Here is a 27,837-nt window from a genome sequence, read left to right on the forward strand (position 1 = left end):
ACCCCAGAAGATCATCACTACCAGAAAACACACCAACCTTTGCCCTGGTCCAGCCAGAAGCCCAGAGGATGCAGAGGCAGTGACAGAGTGAGACCTTATTTTAAAAGCAAAACAAACCAGGGGTTAGGGCAGCCAGCTGGGGAGCCGGGATGTGCTGCGCTCACCCTCAGCACACTCTGACGAAGAAAGCCGCCCAAGTCTCCTATCTTACAGTTGAAGGATCAGGCCCTGGAGGCCTATACAACCCACGTGAAATCTCTTCCCAGGGTTCCCAGGAGCTGAGATAGATGCCCATTTGAGCCTGATCTTCCTGAAGGTCTTTGTGAAGCCCACCTCCCAAGACTCCCCCCGATGGGCAGAACTGGTTTTTCTGGGTCCTCACATTGCCTAGGGAAACAGGTTCTTTTAGCTCCCCGTTGGCCCTTTTGTGCTTACTCTGAGAAGCCAGGTCAGGCCACTGTGTCAGGCTTAGCCCAGAGGGAGTGGGGTGGAGGAGGCGGAGGGTGTAACCCGGCCGGGTCCTCTCCACGCAGGCTCTCAGGCAGGCTCCCTGGGGCGGCAGCTCCTTGAGGCCCCAGGAACATGGCTGTCCCGTGGCCGGTGCTGCTCTTGGCATTGCCTGTCTTTTTCCTGGGAGCCTTTGTCTGGGCTGTCTTTGAGCACTTCCTCACCGCGGATGTCCCCGCCACCATGCAACAGCGCGCCAAGTTAGAGCCCTGCACCGCATATTCCTGTATCTGCTCACTTTGGTGAGTTTACTCTCAGGCCATATCATAACCTGGGGGCTGTTTCTCTTGTTCTCAGTACCTTACCCTCTTCTTCCTCTTTCCCTTCCCTTCTGTCTCTCTCTCTTCAGACTCCCTCAACATACACTCGTCTCTTCCGTATCTGCTGTTCTGTTTCCCTCTCTCCCCTCCGTTCCTCCCCCCTTCCCATAGCCAGCCTTCCTCCCTCCTTCCCTCTGTCCCTCCCTCCCTGCTTTTGTTCCTTCCTTCCTTCCTCTCTCCTGCTCTCTCTAACTCCCTTCCTTTCTTTCTTCAGCATCAAACATTTACTGAGTGCCAATCACTGGCTCTTTTCTGAGAATTCAAAAACAATTTCAGACCTAGTCCCTGCCTTCCACGGGCCTGTGACCCGACAGGGCCCTGCACCTCCTTCAGCCACACCATCTTTCACCCTCGGTGCGCTGACTTGCCTACAGGTTTTCTATTCTATTTTATTTTATTGAGACAGGCTCTTGCTCTGTTGCCCAGGCTGGAATGCAGTGGTGCAATCATGGCTCAATGCAGCCTTAACCTCCTGGGCTCAAGCGATCCTTTCCGTCTCAGCCTCCCAAGTAGCTAGCTGGGACTACAGGTGTTCACCACCATGCCTGGCTAATTTTTGTACATTTGGTAGAGACAGAGTTTTGCTCTGTTGCCCAGACTGGTCCAGAACTCCTGAGCTCAAGCGATCTGCCCACCTTGGCCTCCCAAAGTCTAGGAATGACACGTGTGAGCCACGGTACCTGCCTCACAGGTGTTTTCTCCTTGTTAATCTCTGTAAGCCCAGTCCCACTCACAGCGCCTGGCATCTGGTAGATGCTGACTGTTTGTTGATATAGTTATACATGAATTTACGCAGCATTTCTGAGTGGCCGAGCCAGCTAGGCTCTGAGCCCGGATTGGGGGTTGGAGGTTTGGTGTGGCTCAGCCCACTCCCGGAGTTGCAGTGGATTTGAAAACAATGGTTTGGCATCTTGCTTGTGGCAGGCAACCTGAGTTAACCCCATGGCTCAACCCCGGGTGGAGTCAAACAGCTCCTGCCGATTTCAGGGCAGCTGTGGAGGAGGATGGGGAGGCCAAGCTTAATTGACAGCAGGGCTTAGGGATAAGGAACAGAGACTCCAGCCAGACTGCCTGAGTGTGTGTGGGTGTGTTCCAGCTCTGTCACTCACTCGCTGTGCGGTCCCACACCGTTTACTTACCCTCTCCGTGTCTCAGTTTCCTCATCTGGGAGGGTTCATGTGTTTAGAGATGTTTAGTGAGTTCATAAAATATGTTTCTGTGTTGCCGGAATTGTTCCCCACGGGTAACTAACATTCTCTAATAGAGAAATTGTCTTTCATTGAGACAGGGTCTTGCTCTGTTGCCAGGCTGGAATGCATTGGTGCGACCGTGGCTCAGTGCAGCCTTAACCTCCCGGGCTCAAGTGATCCTTTCCATCTCAGCCCCAGGCTGGTCTAGAACTCCTGGGCTCAAGGGATCTTGTCTTGAAATTGTCTTTTAGAGAATGTTTGTTACCCATGGGGAAATTGACAGAAATGAACGAGTTCAGTTTGCAATGGCAGAAATGCTGCTGGCTCAAGGAGGCAGGCCGAGGTCGTAGGAAGTACTCTTGTCTCTCTCATTTGGAGAACAGACTCAGCCTGGAATCAGGCTGACTCAAGCTGGTGGCTGCAATCCATATGGAATTACTGGCTCGGTTAGGGCCCCAGGATTTAAAACAAGGGTCTAAGATGTTCAAGTAGCCCAGAGACATTAAGATTTTTCTAACCTTCAGTGTTTCTCCTCCAAAGTAGCCCACAAGCTAAGCGTCTACTGTGATGGTGGCTACAGGCTGCTCACAGGAGACTCTGAGATGGGTCTGCAGCGGCTGAAAGGGTGGATTTGGCTTGTGACATCCTCTCTTGATCCCTCCAGCCCTGGGCCCCCCGGGGCACACTGCCCATCATGGGGTGACGATGGTGAGGATGAAGACATCCAGTAGTGAATGTTCATTCCGTTCCAGAGGACAGGTAGACATCACAGGATCAAGAAGTTTGGGGAGGACGAGGAAAAAGCTAACAAGAGTCTACGGCCAGGAAATTAAGAGCTTTGTTTTGGTATCAGAATACCCTGGGTCTGAGCCCTGAAGCCTTCACTTACTCGCTTTGTGGACTCATGATTTTGTGCCTTTATTTTCTTCTCTGAAAAGTGAATTTTTTTTTTTTTCTCAAACAGCCTCACTCTGTCACCCAGGCTGGAGTGCAGTGGCGTAAACATGGCTCACTCAGCCTCCACCTCCTGAGCTCAAGTGATCCTCCCACCTCAGCCTCCCATGTAGCTGGGAACACAGGCATGCACCATCACATCACACCTGGCTAATTTTTTGATATTTTGTACAGATGGGGTCTTGCTATGTTGCCAAGGCTAATCTTAAACTCCTGGATTCAAGCAATCCTCTTGCCTTGGCCTCTCAAAGTGCTAGGATTACAGGCATGAACCACGGTGCACGGCCCAGGGGAGGCCTTTTATAGGGTGATGTGGGGGTTAAATGAGAAAAGCATCAAAAGTGCACGGCACAGTGCCGGGTGCTTAGAAAGGCTCAGTAAAAGTTGATTATTCATAGTATGCTTATCAAGTCCCTGAAGGCAAAGATGTAGCATTTCTTGAAGTTATTATAGATTTAAAAGTTGCTATGAATGATTTCAGCCTTACTAAAATATATAAAGAGTAATATAACAAACACTATTGGTTTTCTTTTTCTTTTCTTTTCTTCTGGCTGAAGTGCAGTGGCACAATCATGGCTTACTGCAGCCTCGACCTCCGGGGCTCAGGTGATCCTCCCACCTCAAAGTCCTGAGTAGCTAGGACTATAGGCACCTGCCACCACGCCCAGGTAACTTTTTTTTTTGTATTTTTTTGTAGAGATGGGGTTTCGCCATGTTTCCCAGGCTGGTCTTGAACTCCTGGGCTCAAGAGATCCGCCTGCATTGGCCTCCCAAACTGTTAGGATTATAGATGTGAGCCACTGCGCCCGGCATCTATAGCTTTTCTTTTAAAGGGCAAATGATGCAATATTTGTCAAGGAGTTTCAACAGCTATCTAAAATTCTGAACCTCAGATATTTATTTTCTGTAGAGATGGGGTTTCTCCATATTGTCCAGGCTGGTCTTGAACTCCTAGGCTCAAGGGAGGAGAATGGCCCCACTTGAACATGACCTTTGAGCCTGGATATGAAAGTCAGTTTGGTGTCCAACCACCTGCTGGACAGGTAAGAAAGGCTTCCAGGAAACAAAGGGAGGCGTGGAGAAGCCCTTAGCGTGTAGGTGAACAGGGCAAACAGCTGGGGAGATTAGAGCTGGAGTCAGCCTGTCCCAACAACAGGTGCCATGACCTCAGGGAGCTCATAGCTGAGCAGATGAAGGTTCATCCTGGCACAGCATAGAGGTCTGGGGTTTTCAGATGTGAGTCAGGTAATGGAAAAAGCAGGTGACCTCCACCTTGCGGATCAACTCGTTCTCCAACCAAAGCAGGGAAATCATTATTTTGCTTGGAGCTCCTTTTGGGGAACCCCTTCATGGAGGGAATCGATTGGGGTAGTCTGTGGGACCTTGGACAAGACCCAGTGGGTGCAAGCAAGAGAAAGGGTGGGGCTTGCACTGGCCAGGACCCACTGGGGAGACACTCAATGGAGGTGGTCAGATCCCAACCTCACACCTCATCTTGGACCATAAATACCATGCTTCTGATTTCGTAAACAAGGAAAATTGAAGCTCAGAGACAGTAATGCCCAAGGCTTTTCAGTTAACTAGAGCTGGGTTCAGACTTGAGCTTGGATAGGCTAGGCTCCAAAACCCAAGCTCTTTCTCCTTTAGCAGTTGAGAACACAAAATTTGCATCTTACTTGTTGAACAACCCTGGGCAAGGAACTTGACCTTGGCATGCCCTAATTTCCCGATTTCTAAAATAGAGCTGGTAATTGTGCTTGACTTAGAAAGGTTACTGAGAAGTTTAATCAAGTCAATGATCCAAGCCACTTGGGGCAGTACTGGCACATTGTAAATGTCTAATAAGTATCAGCTGTTATTCTTTTCATTCTTACCATCCCTTGCTGTTTTCCTTATGACAAAGACACTCTCCAAATGTGAAGTCTGTGGGAGAGATTATCCAGAATGGCTGAAATGTACTTAGTACGTGAAATATGACACCTTGTAACTATATTTCATGAAACATTCAGATGTTGACTTGTTTATAATTAGAGTGGCCATGTTAATTTAAAAACACATTATTCCCTTGACCTGAGCCCACAACAGACATCCCTAATGAATCACGTTGCTCTTTTTAGTTGAACACAGACACAGTTAGGAATCCTTCCTAACGTGGAAGAAGAATGTGTTGATGCAGGTGAGGAACTGTCTTTGCATCCCAGGCTGGAGAGAGGCCAGCACAGAGCTATAAAGAGAGAGGTTGCCGGTCAGTCGCCTTGGACAATTGGCATCGCTAAGTCAGTGGCTTCTTCCCACTCAGCCCCAAACTAGGCTATCCTTTGGCAAATTCACACCATTATTCTGGACACTACCTGGGCACAATCCAGAGCCCATTGATTCCTGATGAGCCTCCTTTACCTACAGGAGGCAGATGAGAAACTATGAAAATGTCCTACCAATTCTAAGTGTCGGGGAATCTACCATCTGGACTCTAACCCCTTCTAATGCCTGGCTTTCTTTTATGACTTCCAACAGGGGAACATACTTGAGAAGCTGGGAATTTGCTCCATGCCCAAATTTGTCCGTTTTTTACATGATAGCCTGAGAATTAAAAAGGACCCTGAACTTGTGGTGACTGACCTGCGCTTTGGGACGATACCTGTGAGGCTGTTCCAGCCCAAGGCAGCATCCTCCAGACGCCGGCGAGGCATCATCTCCTACCATGGAGGGGGCTCAGTATTTGGGAGCCTGGGTAAGGGGCTTCCCTGTGGCTTTGTAGGGGTAGGGCCTCACATGCATGCGTAGCTGAGCTCATGCCTCCCGCAAGAACCCTTCTGCAGTAGCTCAAAGGAATCAGTTGTTGGGATTTTTATAAGGTTAATAGCCCAGACTAAGGGCTTTGGGCTCAGGTCAGTAGATGGTGTGGCGGCCTACGTGGGAAACGTTTTCCTTTCTATAATATGATAGTCTCGGTCAAGATAGGGACAGCAGTGTCATGGTGGGGCTGTCACAGAGGCTGTTGACACCTCTCTCCCCTTTCTGCTCACAGTCATTGGCCTGCCCTGTCTCATGTTAGTGATCCCAAACCCATGTATTTCCCTCTAGCTCTGCAGCGTCACCATGACCCAGGACCCCATCCTTGCTTGCCTGTCCCCTTGCACCCAGCCTCCCAGCCACCGGTCCCCCTGGTTCACCTCTCGCTCTTCACATCTGGTCCCCACCCAGAAGGTTTTTTTTTTTTTTTTGAGATGAAGTCTCGATCTGTCACCCAGGCTGGAGGGAGTAGTGCAATGGCATAATCTTGGCTCACCGAAACCTCCGCCTCCCGGGTTCGAGCGATTCCCCTGCCTCAGCCTCCTGAGTAGCTGGGACTACAGGCCCATGCCCGGCTAATTTTCGTATTTTTAATAGAGATGGGGTTTCACCATGTTGGTCAGGATGGTCTCGATCTGCTGACCTCAGGTGATCGAGGCCTCCCAAAGTGCTGGGATTACAGGCATGAGCCACTGTGCCTGGCCTTAGAGGGATCTTTTAAAAATACAAGTCAGAGCTTGTCAGTCCTGCACTTAAATCTCTCCTGTGCCCTTCCATGAAACCCAAACTCCTCCCACAGCCTCGCCCGGGTCACCTGTGTGTCCCTCACCGGTTCACTCAGCTGCAGTCCTGCTACGCATCGATCCACTGCAGACACTTCAGCTCCTTCCCACCACCGTTCTCCATCTGCTGTTTCCTCGGCCTCAGAGGACATTCTTCCCACCCCTGACACGGCATGGCTGACCACCCCTGGCTCTTTCAGTTGTATCTCAACTGTCCTTCCCCCGAGTGGCCTTGATACCAGTGGGCTGGGGGAGGTCCCAAAGGCCAGTGGGAACTCAACTCCAGCTGGTGTCCCTGCTCTTGACATCATCATGAGAATGGATTCAAGGACGAGTCAGAAAATAGTGAAAATACAGAGATTTGTTGCAAAGAGAAAAGCAAACACTGAAGAAAAGAGAGTGGGGCGGACTCAAGAGAGACGCGCAAGGGGGTTTGGGGCTGCTACCTTTATGTGTTTCTTTAACCATGAGGTGGAATATTCAGGAAACTTCTCGAACTGCGATGCCACCCATTTGTACACCAAGTATGGGTGTCCCCGTAACTGTCCTGGTGCTGGTGGATGTGTGCGTAATATGCTAATGAACACATAAGGAGGTCCTAGGAGAAACCCAGGTCTAATCCAGAGCCATGTCGGGTCCAGTCGGTCTTAGCCAACTTGGTCCACACCCTGGCTTTTCAGGGTTTTATCAGCTTCTGCAGCTATTTCTTTTCTTTTCTTTTTTTTCCTTTGAGACGGAGTCTTGCTCTGTCACCCAAGCTGGAGTGCAGTGGTGTGATCTCGGCTCACCACAACCTCCGCCTCCCAGGTTTAAGCAATTCTCCTGCCTCAGCCTCCCAAGTAGCTGGGACTACAGGCACGCGCCACCATGCCCAGCTAATTTTTATATTTTTAGTAGAGACGGGGTTTCACCATGTTCGCCAGGATGGTCTTGATCTCTTGACCTTGTGATCCACCTGCCTTGGCCTCTCAAAATGCTGGGATTACAGGCATGAGCCACTGCGCCCGGCCTTCTGCAGTTATTTTAACAGTTTCTTTTTACTAGTTGTGTGAAACTGCTCTCTGGAATGTTCTGGTCTTCTGCTACCAGCCTGTGTAATTCCTATCTCATTTTTTCCCCTTAGAGATTTCTGTCTCTTATACTTAGGGGTTGACGAGGGAGGAGGTTAGTCTTCAGTATCTATTTCTTGCTGATTGGGGTGTCAGCCCTGCCTAGCGTGGGCTTGGCAATCTCTGGATGCCTAGTGTATGGGTCTCAAGGGTGGGTCATCAGGAGGATCTGAATCCGAGGCAGGGATTGGTTGGAATCCTGAAGGACCATCCTTTTGACATGGAGCTGTTGCAATCTATTAGGTTGGTGCAAAAGTAATTGCCGTTTTTGCCATAAAAGGTGAAAACCATTTGCACCAACCTAATAGAAGACATTCTCTTTTCTCTCTGTCCCTCTTCCTGTCTCTCCAAAGACTCCTAACTAGACAGGCCGATCCTCCCCAGCGGCACTCCCTTTCATTCTTCCCCTTCCACCACACACACACACACACACACACACACACACACACCCGGACCCAGACAGCCCACTCCACTTTCCAGACGCCCACCTCCTACATATTCCCCTCCCCTAAACAGACATTCACCCACTCACCATCTGTAGCCTCTTTCCGCCCCCCGCCCCGCGCACCCGCCCGGCTCCCCCTCAAAACAAAACAAAACAAAAAAAACAGACAAAAAAAACCTAATAGAAGACATAAACTTTAGAAGAAAATTAAACAAGCAAGGACCCAAGATTGGAAGTAATAAGACAGCTATTAAAGGTCCCAGGAAAGGTAGGACTCATGTCACACTTGGTCGGTATCCCTGGATGGAATCCCAGGTAGTTTCAGCAGTGAGATAATTGAAATGATACAACCAGCCTGGTGCAGTGGCTCACGCCTGTAATCCCAGCACTTCGGGAGGCCGAAGTGGGTGGATCACCTGAGTCAGGAGTTAGAAACCAGCCTGATCAACATGGAGAAACCCCATCGCTACTAAAAATATAAAAAAAATTAGCCGAGCACGGTGGCTCATGCCTGTAATCCCAGCTACTTGGGAGGCTGAGGCAGGAGAATCACTTGAACCTGGGAGGTGGAGGTTGTGGTGAGCTGAGATCATGCCATTGCACTCCAGCCTGGACGACGAGAGCGAAAACTCCATCAAAAAAAAAAAAGAAAGAAAGAAAGAAAAAGAAAGAGCTGGGCATGGTGGCTCATGCCTCTAATCCAAGCACTTTGGAGGCCAAGGCGGGCGGATCACCTGAGGTCAGGAGTTCAAGACCAGCCTGACCTGACCAACATAGTGAAACCCCATCTTAAAAAAGAAAGATAAAAAGAAAAAGAAAAGAAATGATATAGCCAGATAGCCTATTAGTAAAACTTTGAATTTGCAGTTCCACTAATCTTGAATTGTTAATATGAGAACAACAGTATGGTTTGTTACCGCACAAACCCCTCCCAGTGGTTTATGCTCTGGTCCTCTTAGGGGATCGTACAATGGCTTAGTAATGAGCTTTCCAAATCCTGTAATATCTTGGCATAGCCAGGAAAGTTCTAAGTTGCTTCTTTGTTTGTAGAGGTCCTACCTTCAAGATCGCCTCCTTTCATTTGACGGACAAGATCTGGTTCCCTGGGCTTAGGATGTGCCCTGGGTATTTTATTTCAGGTTTAGAAATCTGGGCCTTGGATGAAAAGAACCTATACCCTCTTTCACCCAGAAAGTTTAGGACCTGAATGGCATTCTTCTCTGTGTCCTCTTTAGTGGGACTGCGTACAAGAATAACATCCACATATTAGAGTATCCCCCCGTTTCTAGCTCTAGCTCCCTTAATTCTCGTGCCAGGACATTACACGTGAGTGCCATCCCCTAAGCCCAGAGGCAGTACCGTCCAGGTGTGCTGGTGGTAAATAGTAGTAGTTCCAGAATTGGTCCACTCAAAAACACACAAATACTGAGAGTCAGGTGCAAAGAGACACAAACGAAATCATCCAGAAGATCTAATACCATAAACCAGTTGGTGTCTCCCAGTATTTGGGTAAATATGGTATAAGGATTTGACACTATAGGATGTAAGGGAATTATAGTCTCATTAATGGCTTATAAGTCTTTTTTTTTTTTTTTTTTTTTGAGACAGAGATTTGCTCTTGTTGCCCAGGCTGGAGTGCAATGGAGTGATCTCGGCTCACCGCAACCTCCGCCTCCCAGGTTCAAGTGATTCTCCTGCCTCAGCCTCCCGAGTAGCTGGGATTACAGGCACCTGCCACTCTTCCCAGCTAATTTTTTGTATTTTTAGTAGAGATGGGCGTTTCGCCATGTTGACCAGGCTGGTCTCGATCTTCAGACCTCAGGTGATCCACCCGCCTCGGCCTCCCAAAGTGCTGGGATTACAGGTGTGAGCCTCCTCACTTGGCCGATGGCTTGTATGTCTTGAACTAGACAGGATTCTCACTGTGGTTTTTGGACAGGGAGAACAGGTGTATTACAAGGAGATCAACCTGGAACGAGGAGGCCATGTTTTAACAGCTTCTCAGTGAGAGGTTGCAGTCCTTGCCTGGCTTCTGATTTGAGAGGATACTGATCCTTGTTTGGGGAATTATTTTTGACTTTTAAAGAGATGATCACTGACTGAGCATGTATTGCTTTGCCAGGGGTTTCTGATTTCTTGGTTTCATACTTGTGGGTCTACGTGAGACCTTACTTCGGTGTGTGTGTGGGGGGTCTCCTGTTTTTCTGAGGCTGGTTTAAAATAACAAGCATTGCCAATAAGGAGGGCTTTCCGGGGCCTGATACACTCAAAGCAGATTCGTTTATTGGGATGGTCAGACAGTCCCATCCCAATAAATGAATGGGACATTCTGGCATAACTAGAAACTCATGAGTTACTATATAGTGTCTTAGCCTGCAGCTCAGGGGTAAAGTAAAGCGCTTTGATTTTGGGGTGCCTGTGACACTGTAGCTATTGGAGGGCAAGGGCCCAGGGTAGCTGTTTAGGGGAGAGTAACTGGCCCCTGAGTCAATTAAAAGTTAATATTCAGCCAGACGTGGTGGCTCACGCCTGCCATCCCAGCACTTTGGGAGGCCGAGGTGGGCGGATCACCTAAGGCCGAGAGTTAGAGACCAGCCTGACCAACATGGAGAAACCCTGTCTCTACTAAAAATACGAAAACTGGCCAGGCATGGTGGCGCATGCCTGTAGTCCCAGCTACTCTGGAAGTTGAGGCAGGAGAATCGCTTGAACCCAGGAGGTGGAGGTTGCGGTGAGCCGAGATCGCGCCACTGCACTCCAGCCTGGGCAACAAGAGCGAGATTCCATCTCAAAAATAAATAAATAAATAAATAAAAAGATTGGTTCTGCTAAGAAGCCATGAAGGCCTGTATATATGGTATTTCAGTCCATTTCTCCTGGCATTTATTTAAAAAATCCTAATTGGAGAGAGATCCAAGATGGCTGATCACTAGCAGCTCGGGCACGTAGCTCCCAGTGAAAGCGCAGAGAACGAGAGGACGCCACACTTTCGGACGAATGTTTGTAGCTCACGGACCAGGAGATTCCCAGCGGAGGAGCCCCACGGGTCGCCAGTGCGACTCTTGTGGCCGGTGCGGCGGTTTTGCTGGCGCCTTAAAGCGGCAGTTCTTGGTGCAGAGTCCGGAGATTCCTGGGCAGAAAGGCACCATCAATCTTAACACCGCAGTCTTGGCTGGCGCAGTGGATTGCTCAGTTTTCGGCGCTGGGAATCAAAAAGTTGGACGTCCGCTCAGAGACCTAGTTAGAAAGTCGGTAATTACAAAGACGACAGATGGATAAATATATAATCAAGGGAAGAAAGCAGCCTAAAAAGGCAGAGAATACTCAAAATCAGAATGCCTCTCCCTCCACAGGGGATCGCAATTCCTCATCAGTAACGGAACAAGGCTTAATGGAGAACGAGTGTGTTCCAGTAACAGAAGCAGGTTTCAAAACGTGGGTGATGAGAAACTTCTGTGAATTAAAAGAACTTGTTCTAACGCAATGCAAAGAAACTAAGAACCTTAAAAAAAGGTTTGACGAAATGCTAACGAGAATGGACAATTTAGAGAGGAATATAAGTGAATTGATGGAGCTGAAAAGCACCACACGAGAACTTCGCGAAGCATGCACAAGCTTAAACAGTCGAATTGATCAAGCAGAAGAAAGGATATCAGAAGTCGAGGACCAGCTCAGTGAAATGAAACGAGAAGACAAGATTGGAGAAAAAAGGATAAAAAGGAATGAGCAAAGTCTCCAGGAAATATGGGACTATGTGAAAAGACCTAATCTACGTTTGATAGGTGTACCTGAATGTGATGAAGAGAATGAATCCAAGTTGGAAAATACTCTTCAGGATATCATTCAGGAAAACTTTCCCAACCTAGCAAGGCAAGGTAATATTCAACTCCAGGTAATACAGAGAACACCACAAAGATATTCTTCAAGAAGACCAACCCCAAGGCACATAATTGCCAAATTTATTAGGGTTGAAATGAAGGAGAAAATACTAAGGGCAGCCAGAGAGAAAGGTCAGGTTACCCATAAAGGGAAATCTATCAGACTTACAGCAGATCTCTCAGCAGAAACCCTACAAGCCAGAAAAGAGTGGGGACCAATATTTAATATCCTTAAAGAAAAGAACTTTCAACCCAGAATTTCCTATCCAGCCAAACTAAGCTTTATGAGCGAAGGAAAAATTAAATCCTTTGCGAACAAACAAGCACTTAGAGAGTTCACCACCACCAGGCCTGCTCTACAAGAGCTTCTGAAAGAAGCACTATACATATAAAGGAACAACCAATATCAGCCTTTCCAAAAATATATCAAAAAGCAAAGAACATTAATATAGTGAAAAATTTACATCAACTAATGGACAAAACAGCCAGCTAGCATCAAACGCCAGTATTAAAGCTATATATATTTCAATTGAATAAAAAGCCAAAACCCATCGGTATGCGGCATCCAGACCCATCTTACATGCAGCGATACACAAAGACTCAAAGAGAAGGAGGAAGATTTACCAACCAGAGAGTAAAAATAAACAAATAAACAAAAAGCAGGAGATGCAATTCTCGCCTCTGATAAAGTAGACTTTAAAGCAACAAAGATCAAAAGAGGCAAAGAAGGACATTGCATAATGGTAAAAGGATCAATGTAACAAGAATAGCTAAAGATTCTATAGATCAACGAGATAGAAAATTAACAAGGATATTCAGGATTTGAACTCAGACCCGGAACAAGTAAACTTAATAAACATTTATAGAACTCTCCACTTCAAATACACAAAACATACATTACCACCTCACACCTATTCCAAAAGTGACTATATAATTGGAAGTAAATCACTCCTCAGTAATCGCATAGCATTTCATAGCTTTAAATGAAATATTGGTTGGCTGTTTGTTTGTTATCTTCTTCCCTTATTCCTTCCTGACTACATCATTAAGTATAATTATCAGTATAAAAGAGGTTTTCAATACCCATTACTAAATTGCATTCTAGCCTGGGCAAGAAAGCAATACTCCCATTCTCTCTCCCTCTTTCTTTTCCTTTTTCCTCCTCCCCATTCTCTCTCTTTCTTTCTCTTCCTTTTTCCTCCTCCCCATTAAAAAAAAAAAAAAAAAAAAAAAATCCTAATTGCAAGATGGTATTACAATTTAGGGTTTCATTCTCTGGCTATTGCGCCCTATTTTCCAACTTACATTGGGGCCAAATGGTATTATAGAAAGAATTGAGTTTCTTCTGAGCCCATCAAGTTTAAAATTATTCCAGTTTTTAAGAATGCGTCCCAAAGGGGAGTTGGCAAAGATAGAAAGAGAGTTACCCACAGCCTCGACTTGGCAGAGATAGAAAGAGAGTCACCCACGGCCTCGACTTGTCCTCAGCATGGCTTGAGAGAGAAGGGAAAAATAACAGGATGGTTCCCTCATAGATGGACTGGTCCTGGCATTTTATGAAGTGTCCCTGGTGATCGGCCAGCTCCATGGCCATGCCCGGGAGACGGGCGTCCCAGTTCCCTTGGCTGGCTGCCTCAGCGTCCAGGCATCCCTAGAGCCCCAGTGTTGCCCAGGCATCCATGGCCTCTGGGGCTTTGGAAATGGGAAGTCAAGAAGGGCGAGCTTGCCAATATCCATCTGAATATTTATCACAGGTAAGACTTGGGAGTAGAGATGATTGAGCACGGCCCAAAACAGGGACCTTGAAGGGACCCCTTGGCATTCCAGAGAACAGTATCTAAGGGACCTATCCTGCTGTGTCTAAAAAGTTCACTAAGCTTTCATGAGAAGTAGGAGGAAGAATCATGAGAAGAGAAAATCACAACAGTAGGGTTTAAAGAAAGACAAGGAGAAAACAGTTCCCAACCAGGGTCAGTGTCTTGGCACAGCTGGTCCCTTGGGAAAACAGAAGCCCCTTCCCAGGAAAAAGTCACAGTGCTCCTTGGAAAGCATCCAGCCACTGTCTGCTATGGGTTTTTACCCTACCACCCTCATGAGGCTCATGTCTGGGAGGACCACGTGCCTCAAAGCTACTCAGCGTAAGGCTGGGCATGGTAGCTTATGCCTGGAGTCCCAGCACTTTGGGAGGCTGAGGCAGGTGGACTGCTTGAGCTGAGGAGTTCAAGACCAGCCCTGGCAACACGGTGAACCCCTTCTCTACAAAAAGTACAAAAGTCAGCTGGGCATGGGGTGGTGCATGCCCATAGTCCCAGCTACTCAGGAGGACTGTGTGAGCCCGGGAAGTGTGGATTATGGTGAGCCAAGATCACACCACTGCACTCCGGCCTGGGTAACAGAGAAAGTCTGTCTCAAAAAAAAAGCTACCCTGTGTAGGTGGAAAATTATCCATCTCTGCTTGTCACCCATCAGGATGAATTGGGTTTTCCAGCTTGAGGGAGTGGTGGGGAGGCAGACTGTAGTCAGCACCCAGAAACAAGGAAGGAAGTAGCAGTCATTCCAGAGAACCAGAGGACTCCAACCAAGGTTGGAGTGGGACTTACCGATTGCCAGTGGTTCTAAAATGGGGGTGATGGTGTTCCTGGCTGGGTCACCACAAAGATGATACAGGTGGGCTGGGGGAGGTCCCCAGACACCGGTGGGACATCGACCCTCGCTAATGTTCAGGTTGACACCATCATGAGAATGAATTCAAGGATGAGTCAGAAAATAGTGAAAGTATGAAGATTTATTGCAAAGGGAAAGCATATAGTCAAGAGTGCAGGTGGACTCGAGAGACATGCGCAGGGGGGTTTGGGGCTGCTACCTTTAAAGGTTTCTTTAACCAAGGAGTGGAATATTCATGACAATTCCTGGAAAAAGATGGCGTTTTCTCGGAACTGTGGTGAAACCCATTTGTACACCAAATATGGGTGTTTCAGAACTGTCGTGGTCCTGGTGGGTGTGTGTTTACCGTGTTGATGAGCGTAGAAGGTCCTAGGAGAGACTCGGGTCCAATCCAGCGCCATGATGGGTCTAGTCGGTCTTAGCCAGCTTGGTCCACACCCTGGCTGTTCAAGGGTTTATCAGTCTCTAGCTTCTGCAGCTATTTCAAGTTTCCTTTTGCTCATTGTGTGAAACTGCTGCCTGGAATTGCTTTTCTTTTCTTCTTTACTTTTCCTATTCTCTTTTTTCTTCTATCTTGCTCCGTCACCCAGGCTGGAGTGCAGTGGTGCGATCTTGGCTCACTTCAACTCCACCTCCTGGGTTCAAGTGATGCTTGTGCCTCAGCCTCCCGCGTAGCTGGGATTACAGGCGCGTGCTACCACGCTGGGCTAATCTTTGTATTTTTAGTAGAGATGGGGTTTCGCTGTGTTGGCCAGGCTGGTCTTGAACTCCTGACCTCAGGTGATTCGCCCGCCTTGGCCTCCCAAAGTGCTGGGATTACAGGTGTGAGCCACCGCAGCCAGACTAGAATTTTCTATTCTCCTGCAAGCACCCTGTGTTATTCCTGTCTCAGCTTCCCTGGACATCGTATCTAAGAACTCTCCCTGCTGACGCTGCTGCCCTGCCCTGCACCGCTGTCTCCATCCCACGCTTCATCCTTGTTTTCTTCGGGCACTTGACACGGTCGAGCTCATTTTGTTCCTTCACGGCTTTCCTTATTTAGTACTTGACTCCGCCACTAAAAATGAAGACTGCAGGAAGTTTTGTTTGTTGCTAGATCCGCAGTGCCTGTTGTTTTCATTTTTTGAATTGAATGAATGAATTCACGAATAAATAGATGGATGGATGGGGGAATAAGTGGATGAAAGGATGGGCTTGCGAATGAACAAATGGATATGGATTTATGGACGGATGCATGGACACACGGGAGAAAAATTTACCCATAGGAAAAGGCGGGCTGCTCCCGGTACATAACTTCCCCGAGATTAGGATGTGCTGCCACCTGGTGGTGAAAGTGACGATGGCCATTCTCTAGCTGGATCTGTTGTCATGGGAACAGAACCCAGTTCCTGGCCTCGTGGACCTGACAGTCCCCTGAGGGAGCTGGACACTGAAGCTACTGCAGATCGTGATAACACAGGTGGCATGGAGAATGGCTCACAGCATCATTCCGATTTGGCTCTTCTCATCGGAGAAGTCAGATTTGAGCTCAGGCCCAATGGATGAGGAGGATCTTGCCCTGAGGAAGCCGGAGAAGAGCCTTCTAAGTGAGGGCTGGGGCTACAGGGAGGCACTTGCTTCAGGCTCCAAATTGAAAGGATGCCAAAACATTCATTCATCAAGATAGGTAATATTTTAATGCAATGTTTGAAAAAACTAAATATTAATGCCAAACAATTATGATGAAGAAAATGTCAAAATGTATATACAGGCAGGGCCGAACAGGGTGGAGCAAGTGGGTAAGCAAAAAGCAGAAGCCTGTTTATATATATATATATATGTGTGTGTGTGTGTGTGTGTGTATATATATATATACACACACACACACATATATATACATATATATACACACACATATATATGTATATATATACATGTATATATACACACATATATATATGTATACGTATATATATGTGTGTATATATATGTATTTTAAGGACAGGGTCTTGCTCTGTCACCCAGGCTAGAGTGCAGTGACGTGATCACAGCTCACTGCAACTTCCAACTCCTGGGCTTGAGTGATCTTCCTACTTCAGCCTCCCAGGTAGCTGGGACCATAGGCATGCACCACCACCACCAGGTAATTATTTATTGATTTGTTTGTTTGTTTATTCTGAGACAGGGTCTCACACTGTTGTCCAGGCTGGAGTGCAGTGATGCAGTTATGGCTAACTGCAGCCTCAACCTCCTGGGCTCAGGTGATCTCATGCCTCAGCCTCCTGAGTAGCTGGCACCACAGACATGTGCCACCATGCCTGGCTAATTTTTAAATTATTTGTAAAGATGGGATCTCCCTGTGTTGTCCAGGCTAGTCTTGAACTCCTGGGCTCAAGTGATCCCCCCACCTTGGCCTTCCAAAGTGTTGGGATTACAGGAGTGAGCCACTGTGCCTGGCCTAATTATTTTTATAGAGATGGAGTCTTGCTGTATTGCCCAGTCTGGTCTCAAACTCATGGGCTCAAGTGATCCTCTTGCCTTGGCCTCCCAAAGTGCCAGGATTACAGATGTGAGCCACTGCACCCAGCCAGGCCTATGTAAAATTTTGATATTTTGTTCATCATGCAATTTTTTGGCATTAATTGTGATTTCTTTTTTTTTATCTTTTTGAGACAGAGTCTCTCTCAGTCTCCCAGGCTGGAGTGCAGTGGTGCCATCTCGGCTCACTGCAACCTCCATCTTCTGGGTTCAAGCGATCCTCCTGCCTCAGTCTCCCAAGTAAGTGGGATTACAGGCACTTGCCACCATGCCCGGCTAATTTTTGTATTTTTAGTAAAGACGGGGTTTCACCATATTGGCCAGGCTTGACTCAAACTCCTGACTTCATAATCTGCCTGCCTCAGCCTCCCAAAGTGCTGGGATTACAGGCGTGAGCCAGGGCATCAGTATTTTAAACAGCTCATCAGATGACTGCAATGTGCAGCCAGGACTGAGACCTACTAGTATGGAAACTTCACCTTAGGGGCTCTGACTCAATTTAGACCCCTCTGTGCCTCTGGCTCCACTCAGAACCATTGTCACCTTCCTCAAAGAGCATTAATGAAGCATGCACCCACTTCAGCAACCTCCCCAAACCCTGGAATTACCTGGTATGATTTAGAGAATCTTAATGCCTGAGCTTCCACCCTAGAGAATCTGATCCGTTTGGTTTGAGGTTTAGCCTGGGCCGGAGAACTTGCAAAAACTCCCCAGTACCTTATGTATGACTGAAATTGAGAATGACTCAATTAGAAAGAAGTGTATTTGGCACTGATTCTGTGCCCACCACTGTGCCAGTAAATTCTATGTCCTCGTATTAATGGACCTGCTTCTGAGACTTCATATGCACCACTCTACTAATAGAAATGCCCCATCCAAGCACTGTTTATTTCCTCATCAATATTAATATATAGTTACTGTTAATACCCCAGGGCAGGCATGCCTAACTTCCCTTGGTTTCGTCCGCTTCTGATCATGAAGATTTCCAGGTTCCTGGTTTCTTCCACTGTAAAATAAATGCTGCAGAAAGTGAGCCCCAAGGTGCATTTGAGCCCCAAAATTAGGAGGCTGGGGACAGATGTCTGATTTGGCCTGGCTTATTGTCTTTGCCCAGGCAGAGCCAGCCAGAGTCACTTCAGAGGAGGCAAGAGCAGAAAGAGAGGAAGCCACAGCCCACAGCAAGACGGTCAGCTGGCCATTCCTGGGGGCTGTGGCGAGAGGGTCTGGGCCCTACTCATGGGCTGCTACTCTGACTGTGTTTGTCTTGCAGATTGTTACCATGGCCTGTGCAATCATCTGGTCCAGGAGACTGACTCTGTACTTCTGATGATTGGGTGAGTTGCTGGAGACAGCTGCTGGGTTTCACAGGGGTGAGAGGAGACAGGGTAAGTTCGTGGGTGATTTGTAGATCAGAGACGCCCTGACTCCTAAGAGGCACCTCTTGGACACGCATCCACAGAGACAGGCGCAGGAGTGCTCAAAAGAGCAAAAACTTGTAAATGACGCGCGGTCCCGTGAGCAGGGGCGTGCTGAATAAGCCACAGTAGGGCGACTATTCGATTCCATAACTGCAAAGATACTATGGAATGTTAAATAGCCATTTAAATAGATGAACTAGAAAGGTATACCATATTGCAAACGAGTCTTAGTAGTATGAAGCTATGTGAAAATTTTTCAAAAAATTACATAAAGCCTGATACTCATTTTGCAAAGGTAAAAACGTTAAAACCAAAAGAATACTTTCGAGGAATCCACATAGACGCAATAAGACAATGTAACATAGAAAGAAAAAAATGATAGAAACAGGATTCAGGGTAACCCTTCATTAAGTTGGGGGAGAAGCGAAATGGGATGGTGGTGGGGTTGGTGAAGGTGAAGGTCGTTCTCTGGCTGTTGTTTGGGGTGATGATTCTGCAGGTGCTTATTGTATTGTTAAAAACTAAGCTTCCGGTCCTGCAGAGACTAGTGCCGAGAGTGTCTTAAGATACAACCCTGGTCCAGTAAAAACAAAAGGGAGATGGGGGTATCTTTAGAGTGGATGGAGGGGGCAGTAGGGGCTACTCACTAGGATTCTGGTTCTTGGCCCAAGAGATCTTACATCACTGGGAAAGAGTTTAGAGAAAGCCAGTGAGAGAAATTCAAATCTGCCTTTTTAGATTCTACCTCTACAATGAACCTCCTCAAACAGTAGCTGCCCCTAGGCTTTGGTAGACAGAATAGCTGTGTGGCTTGAACAAAGTCACTTAGCATCTCTGGTCCTCCCTGATGAGACTGAGGAAGCCAGCACTTTCTACTGTTCATCAACATACCTCCCAGGTGGCTTGTCATTGTGTCTGAAATTCCACCATTACAGTCTATGTCACCAAAGGCTTTTGTGATAATAAAAAGATCCCTTGAACAGGTAGCACGTGAAGGTATCAATAAGCACCTGCATTAATACCTTGTAGGAAATTACTTAGGATACCATTATCCCAGGTACTTAGAAAGACCTGGTGCATGGGCCAGGGCAGTTTTGATCGAGTGGCTGATGGAGCGGCATGCACAGATAAGGGCTTCAAGGAGGCTGCAGGGGGACAGTAGCTGGGAGGAGACTCCCTGAGAGACACTGAAGGAAGGAAGATGTTCAAAGCCTGGATGGGACTCCCCACCTGAGCTCTTGGAGAAGATGGGTCTTTTGACCTTTGGTTCTGCGAAGCCTTCACCTCGGGGTGGGTTTCTTAATTTGGGCTGCTATGCCAAATTACCATAGATGGGGCAGCTTAAACACCACATTGATTTCTCACAGTTTTGGAGGTTGGAAGTCCAGAATCAGGGTGCCAGCATGGTCAGGCTCTAGTGAAGACCCTTTTCCAGGCTGTAGACTGCCAGCTTCTCCTTGTATCCAAACATGGCAGAAGGAGAAGCCAGAGAGCTCTCTAAAGCCTCCTTCTTAAGGGCACTAATCCTGTTCACGAGGGCTGCACCCTCATGGCCCGGTCACTTTCCTAAGGCCCCACTTCCTAACACCCTCACATTGCACTGTAGGATTTCAACACGGGAATTTTGGGGGGACACACACATTCAGTCCATCACAGTGAGCAAGAGAGGAGTGCAGAGAGGCACAGGAGAATTTCTGCCTTTCTGGCGGGTCAGAGATTTTGCTGACAGAAAGTACCTAATATTTGTTACCCCTTCATCAAGTTGGAGCATATTCAACATTTGGTGAGGAGTATTCACTTCTGGAAATGGAAAAATGAAAGCTGAGGTTTGTACTCACGGCTGCCAGGTGCAGGGGCCACCTCCCTGCAAGGACCCTCTAAGAAGCATGTGTTTTGCCTGAGCTTTCGTGGGAACCTGTCTTGATAACATAGATAGTTTTTATTATTATTATTTTTTGAGACAGTTTCCTTCTTGTTGCACAGGCTGGAGTGCAATGGCGCTGTCTCGGCTCACTGCAACCTCCGCCTCCTCCTGGGTTCAAGCGATTCTCTTGCCTCAGCCTCCCGAGTAGCTGGGATGACAGGTGTGCGCCACCACGACCAGCTAATTTTGTATTTTACTAGAGATGGAGTTTCTCCATGTTGGTCAAGCTGGTCTGAAACTCAAACTTAGGTGATCCACCTGCCTCGGCCTCCCAAAGTGCTGGGATAACAGGTGTGAGCCATTGCACCTGGCCCAACATGGACAGATTTATCAATATATTGACCATCTAGGAAATGGGCAATAATATTATTGGGCAATGTTTCCTAGATGGGCACTATATTATGCTGCAGTCAACCAAACTGTATTTTGCAAGATGAAACTTTAAAGTAACTTTTAAAGGAAACAAAATTTAAGGTCTAATAGAAGGCAGTTTTCAAACTGGTTCCCTTGAACCCTAGGGTTCCCTGTGATGTCTTAGAGACAACTATGGAGGTCAAAGAAGAAGGAGAAAGAGTGAGGGCTTAGGTTCCTTACCCTTGGGCAAAACCAGAACAATCGCATTTGTTTATTTTATACGGTGGGGCTCGTATATCATTTTCTTCTACTCAGAAAAAAATTTTATTGTTCTAAGTTGAAAGCTACTAAAGTGTCATTTTTTCTTATGAGTTTCTTCCAAATTTAATGCAATAATTAGAATATACCTTTTCGATGTTTTCTTTTCTTTCTTTCTTTTTTTTTTTTTTTTTTTTGAGACAGAGTCTTGCTCTGTTGCCCAGGCTGGAGTGCAGTGGTGTGATCTCACTCACTGCAACCTCCGCCTCTTGGGTTCAAGCGATTCTCCTGCTCAGCCTCTCAAGTACGTGGGATTACAGTCTCCCACCACCACACCCAACTAGTTTTTTATTTTTAGTAGAGACGGGGTTTCACCATGTTGGCCAGGCTGGTCTCGAACTCCTGACCTCAGGTGATCCACTCACCTTGGCCTCCCAAAGTGCTGGGATTACAGGTATGAGCACCGCGCCAAGCTTGATGTTTTCAATGATAGATTGTAAGAACAAAACAGATGATTAGCAAAACCTCAACTTAAAATTTAAGAGAACAATTGTTTAGATAAACTCTCTGCTCCAATCAGTTAAGCCAAACTGTTTCTATTTTTTATTCTTTCCTTTCCATTATCTTAATTTTAATTTATGCATTAGTTAGGGTGTAGTTTTTAAAAGTTTTTTTTTTTTTTTTTTGTTAAGTCAGGGTCTCGTGCTGTTGCCCAGGCTGGAGTGCAATGGTGCCATCTCAGCTCACTGCAACCTCTGCCTTTTGGGTTCAAGCGATTCTCCTGCCGCAGCCTCTCAAGTAGTTGGGATTACAGGTGTTTGCCACCATGCCCAGCTAATTTTCGTATTTTCAGTAGAGACGGGGTTTCACCATGTTGGTCAGGCTAGTCTCGAACTCTTGACCTCAGGTGATCCACCCACCTCGGCCTCCCAAAGTGCTGGGATTACAGGCGTGAGCCACTGTGCCCATCCTTTTTTTTTTTTTTTTTTTTTTTTTTTTCCGAGATGGAGTCTTGCTCTGTTGCCCAGTCTGGAGTGCAATGGCACAATCTCCGCTCACCGCAACCTCTGCCTCCTGGGTTCAAGTGATTTTCCTGCCTCAGTCTCCTGAGTAGCTGGGAATACAGGTGTGTGCCACCAGGCCTGGCTAATTTTTGTATTTTTAGTAGAGATGGGTTTTCACCATGTTGGCCAGGCTGGTCTCAAACTCCTGACCTTGTGATCCACTCACCTCAGCCTCCCAAAGTGCTGGGATTACAGGCGTGAGCCACTGTGCCTGACCTTAAAAGCTCATTTTAAAGTTCCTTTTCTTTGTCCTTGACTTTCTTTGAGGAGACATACTTTGGAAACCAAACCTTAGGATATTTAAGACCAACTTCCTAGTGTTCTTCACCAGCCGCTGGCACCTGGGTCTTCCGCAGCATGAGCTGTGTGTCTCCAGGTTAGCTTTCCGTCTCTACATGGCACCTTCAGAACAGTTCCAGCCCCTCTTGCCTCCCACACTGGAGTGCAGGGTACAATCACAGCACACTGCAGCCTCAACCTTCTGAGCTCAAGCAGTCCTCCTGCTTCAGTCTCCCGAGTAGCTGGGACTACAGGTGTGAGCCACCATGTATGCCTGGCCAAATTTTTAATTAGATTTTTGATTTAAAAAATTCTGGCTGGGTGCGGTGGCTCACGCCTGTAATCCCAGCACTTTGGGAGACTGAGGTGGGTAGATCATGAGGTCAAGAGATTGAGACCACCCTAGCCAACATGGTGAAATCCCATTTCTACTAAAAATACAAAAAAATTAGCTGGGTGTGATGGCGTGCGGCTGTAGTCCCAGCTACTCGGGAGGCTGAGGCAGGAGTATCTCTTGAACCCAGGAGACGGAGGTTGTGGTGAGCCGAGATCACGCCATTGCACTCCAGCCTGGCAACAGAACAAGACTCCATCTTAAAAAAAAAAAAAAAAAAAAATCTGCCTGAAAGTAACATCCCCTTGACTTTAGTGTCCTCTCCCCCTTTCTCTACAGACATGCAGTGAGACTGGCAGTGGTTTCATTTGCCTTTTTTTTCAGCCATCGCTGGTTGTTTTGCTCCCAAAGCAAATAGCTTCAATGAAAGCAAAGTTGCATCATCTCATAGGGAGTTTACAGGAAGCAGACAGAGCACAGGCTTGGAGTAGAAAATCCTGGCCTGTGTGAGTCTAGGCAGGTCCTTCACATGCTCATAGGAAGACAATGGGGATAAAATCCTTACTTCATAGGGTTATTCTGAGGATTTAATTAGATCCGGTCTTGTAAGGAGGGTTGAGGATTCTGTTGAAACAGCTCCCTGGCCACATTCCACACTGGCCTACCGTGGCTCCCTTCTTTGTTTTTAGGTACCGCATGGTTCCTGACCACCATTCCCCTGCCATTTTCCACGACCACATCAATGCCTCCATTTACTTCCTGAAGGCGCTGGAAACCTACGGGGTGGACCCGTCCACGGTTGTGGTCTGTGGAGAAAGCATTGGAGGCGCAGCGGCGGCCACCATCACCCAGGCCCTGGTGGGCAGATCGGATCTTCCCCGGATCCGGGCTCAGGTTCTGGTCTATCCGGTTGTCCAGGCATTCTGTTTGCAGTTACCATCCTTTCAGCAGAACCAAAATGTCCCGTTCCTTTCCCAGAAGTTCATGGTGACTGCTCTGTGTAACTATCTGGCCATTGACCTCTCCTGGCGTGATGCCATCTTGAACGGCAGCTGTGTACCCCCGGATGTCTGGAGGAAGTATGAGAAGTGGCTTAGCCCTGACAACGTCCCCAAGAAATTTAAGAAAAGAGGCTTCCAACCCTGGTCTCTGGGCCCTTTTAATGAAGCTGCCTAGCTGGAAACCAAACACATGCTGGATGTAGAAGTTTCTTCCCTGCTAGCGGATGATGAGATCATTGCCCAGCTTCCTGAGGCCTTCCTGGTGAGTTGTGAGAATGACATACTCCGTGATGACAGCTTGCTCTATAAGAAGCGCTTGGAGGACCAGGGGGTCCGTGTGACATGGTACCACCTGGAGGATGGTTTTCACGGATCCCTTATCTTTTTTGATAAGAAGGCTCTCTCTTTCCCATGCTCCCTGAAGATTGTGAACACTGTAGTCTATGTAAAGGGCATATGATAGTAACCCTGGAGCCCCGAGGAGGAAGGGGCAAGTGTGGACTCTACCAGAAACTGGGTGCTTTAGTGAACTCTACTCTATTGATTAAAGCGGTGCTACGTCAATGCTTGGGTCAGCTGGGAAGGGTGAGAAGGAAGCTCACAGTCTTTCTTAGTGTTCAAGAAAATCCCAACTCTGTGTGTTTCCTTTTGTCACTAACTGTGTCCAGTTCTGGATCTAGCAGCATTCTTTAACATTCCATTCAGGTGAAATAAATATCAAAAGGAGAAGAAAAATGGCTTTAAAAATTTCTTGAAGCCCTAACATATAAGATCTGTGCAGAATAAATGCCAACAACTGGTCATGCTGTCAGCGGTGAATCTATACCCATGATGACAAAACATTGCTTGGGGCTGTGGAGCCTATTGGAGGAGGGGGCACTTAATTGTTCCTGTGGTCAAAGGTCACTGGTCAAATCCCAACTTTGATTGGCTCCAGCTAGTCTGAGAAATGCTGTTGCAATGAAATTCTACCCTTGACACAGCCACCCTTGGGCTGAACTAAATGAAGATCTCAGAGGGATTGTGGGAAAGAGAGGGACAGAGAAAGAGGCAGGAGGAAAGGAACAGAAGAAAAGGATGGGCTCTGGGGAGCTGTGAGCTTTGCCTGGGCTCAAGTCTTTAATTTGAGTTTCAAAAACAGACTGCTGGCTACTAACAGGCAAGTTCACCAAGTCAGGGATGTCTTGGGAACCTCTGGATACCATCTGGAATATAAAAAATATCTTTCCTCCATCCTGGCCAACATGGTGAAACTCCATCTCTACTAAAAATGTAATAATTAGCTGGGCGTGGTAGCATGCACCTGTAATCCCAGCTACTCAGGAGGCTGAGGCAGGAGAATTGCTTGAACCCGGGAGACGGAGGTTGCAGTGAGCCAAAATCATGCCACTGCACTCCAGCCTTGGCCACAGATTGAGACTCTGTCTCAGGAAATAAATAAATAAATAAATAAAATAAAAACTGCATTTCCTAAGGGAGTAAGGGGACAGCCTCTTTTCTTTGATGAGCTTGTATATTGTTCTCACATTTATAAAGAACCGTGCCCTGGCTTAGCCATACCGATTTCTCTGCTCACAGGGAAAAGAAAAAGAACCTTTGTATTGCATGTTGGAGGTGACCCACACTAGTTTTTGCATTGGGACCATGTATGCTAGATATATCTGTAATACCCGTGGGCCTCAGTGCTGTCAGTCTCACCAAAGTCCCTCCCAAATGCTGAAGCTGGAGGTTCTTCCAACCAAAGCATCAGTGTGTACCAACGACCTCACCTATGACTGATGGAAGAGGGGGTCCTACAGGTGTCTGGGTTCTTTGCAAAGAGAGCAGGCATTCAAACAGGAATTTGGATTGGGCACCTGGGGGCATGAGCAGACATTGTGACTAATGGATTATATGTAAGCAGCTCTGATGGAAAGCTGTGTTAATTATCTACTGATGTGTAACAATATTGTCACAAGCATGATGGCTTAAAACAATACACATTTATTAGCTCACAGCTTCTGTGGCTCAGGAGCCTGAGCATGGTTTGGCTGGGTTGTTGGCTTAGGGTTCTGCAAAGCTACAGTCAAGGTGTTGGGGCTGTGGTTTCATCTGAGGCTCAGTTGGGGAAGGATCTACTCTCAAGCTTGATCAGGTTGTTGGCAGAATTCAATTCCTTGTGATTATAGACTGAGGACTTCAGTTTCTTGCAAGCTGTGGTCAGAGGTCAATCTCAGCTTCTAGAGGTCACCTATAGTGTCTTAACACATGAAATTCTCCAAATGACTGCAAGGAAGAGATAGACTCAAGCAAGGTAGCTATTAGAACTAATGTAAGGTAATCACAAACATATATCACATACTTATCATCACCTTTGCCATATGCTATTGGTGAGGAGCAAGTCATAAGCCTTGTCCACAAAGGTATGATCACTGTGGGGTGGGGACCATGAGGCCGCATTAGAGCATGTCTTCCACGGAAGGCTCACCAAGAGGTGTTGGAAAGAATAGTCAACCCAACTTCTCAGCCGGAGAAACTCAGGATGGTCTGTAATCGTTGGCTTGACCTGGAGCTAGTGACCAATGGTTCCTCCAGTAGAGTTCTCTCTTTCCCCAATTCTAACTCTCCCTTCTCCCACTCTCATTATTCTCATCTTGCCTTCCATGGGTGGAGTAATTTGCACCTTCCTCTAAGCTCTTCCAAGCATGTTTTTATGACATAAACTCTATGTCCTTGCATTAGGTAGGGTCCAATCAGGAGAAATAAACCATACCAGCAGTCTTCTTCTTTTCTCTTGAAAGTCTTTATCAGTATCTAAGTACAATCAAATCTTCATAAGCCATTTTCTACCTCTGAGAACCTAGCTAACACTTATATCTGGGAACACTTATAAGAAATTGTGAACACAGAAATCACTAGACTCTGGTTCTGAATTGACACCAATCTTGAGGACAGTGTTTCTGTGGCTTTCCCAGTCAAAGTGGGGGCTTTCTGTGGTCAGGTGACAGATGAAGTCTTGCCTCAAGTCCAACTCTCATTGGGCTCAATTTGTCCACAGACATATGTGTTCATTATATCTCTAGTGCCTCAATGTATCATGGAAATAGACATATGTGGAAACTGGCAGAATCCTACATTGGCTCTATGATCAAAGAAATGAGGGTCATTATGGCAGGAAGCACTATGTGGAAGACCCTGAAACTTCTCCTCAAGATAATAAGCCAGAAGAAGTCTGCCCCCGGAACTGCAGAGAGTCATACCGTCCTAAAAGATTTCAAAAAAGCACCTATCACACCCTGATCTAGTTCACCAGTTTGAAATGTATAGAAGTCTGATTGATCTTGGAGAATGCATATGAGTGATTCTAAAATTACTCATGCAATGATTTCAATTACAGCTGTTTTTCCAGCTGTAGCATCATATTGGAACAAGTAAACACAGCTCCTCGCACTTGGTAAGCAGCTACTGACCTGGAAGATACCTTTTGTTCCATACCAATTTGTAAGGAATACCAGAAACTACTTGCCTCTATCTGGCAGGGCCAACAGTATACCTTTACAGTCTTGCCTCAGGGCGATGTCAATATTGCTTTCTGCTCTAACATAGTCATCAGAGATTGTAATTGCTCTGACATCCCAGAAAGCATCATGATAATCCATTACATTGATGGCATTAATGCTTATTGGATCTGTTTAAGCAGGAAGTAGCATGTAGTTTAGAATACCTTAGGAAGACATATGCAAAGTGAAAGAAACTCCAAAACAATTAAGGGACAGCCACATCAGTGAAGTTTCTGGTGGTTCAGTGATGTGGAGAATGTTGAGATATTTGCTCCAAGGTGAAAGACAAGGGGCTGCACCTGTTCCATCTACAGCGAAAAATGCACAATGCTTGTTAGGGCTTTTGGATTTTGAAGGCAACGTCTACCACATTTGTGCCAGCTATTTCTCTGCAGCTAGAAAATTCCCCATAGCCTGACTGCCTGCCTATTTCGAGTGGGGAACAGAGCAAGAGAAGGCTCTGTAGCGGGTTCAGGCTGTTATAGAAGCTGCTCTGCCCACTTGGGA

The 27,837-nt window shown here is 46.9% G+C and overlaps 1 protein-coding gene across 1 annotated transcript; it reads left to right on the forward strand.

The window, feature by feature from the left end:
• The first annotated feature begins 582 nt into the window (after positions 1–582).
• Positions 583–24,251, forward strand: AADACL4 (arylacetamide deacetylase like 4). Its single transcript, XM_012473608.2, is given in 5 exon segments — positions 583–712; positions 715–749; positions 5,486–5,702; positions 18,430–18,493; positions 23,480–24,251. Coding segments are annotated over 5 exon segments (1,218 nt in total).
• The last annotated feature ends 3,586 nt before the right edge of the window (positions 24,252–27,837 follow it).

Source organism: Aotus nancymaae, unplaced genomic scaffold (assembly GCF_030222135.1).
Source record: "Aotus nancymaae isolate 86718 unplaced genomic scaffold, 86718_ANA_hifiasm-v0.15.2.pri h1tg000053l, whole genome shotgun sequence".
Taxonomy (NCBI): Eukaryota; Metazoa; Chordata; class Mammalia; order Primates; family Aotidae; genus Aotus; species Aotus nancymaae.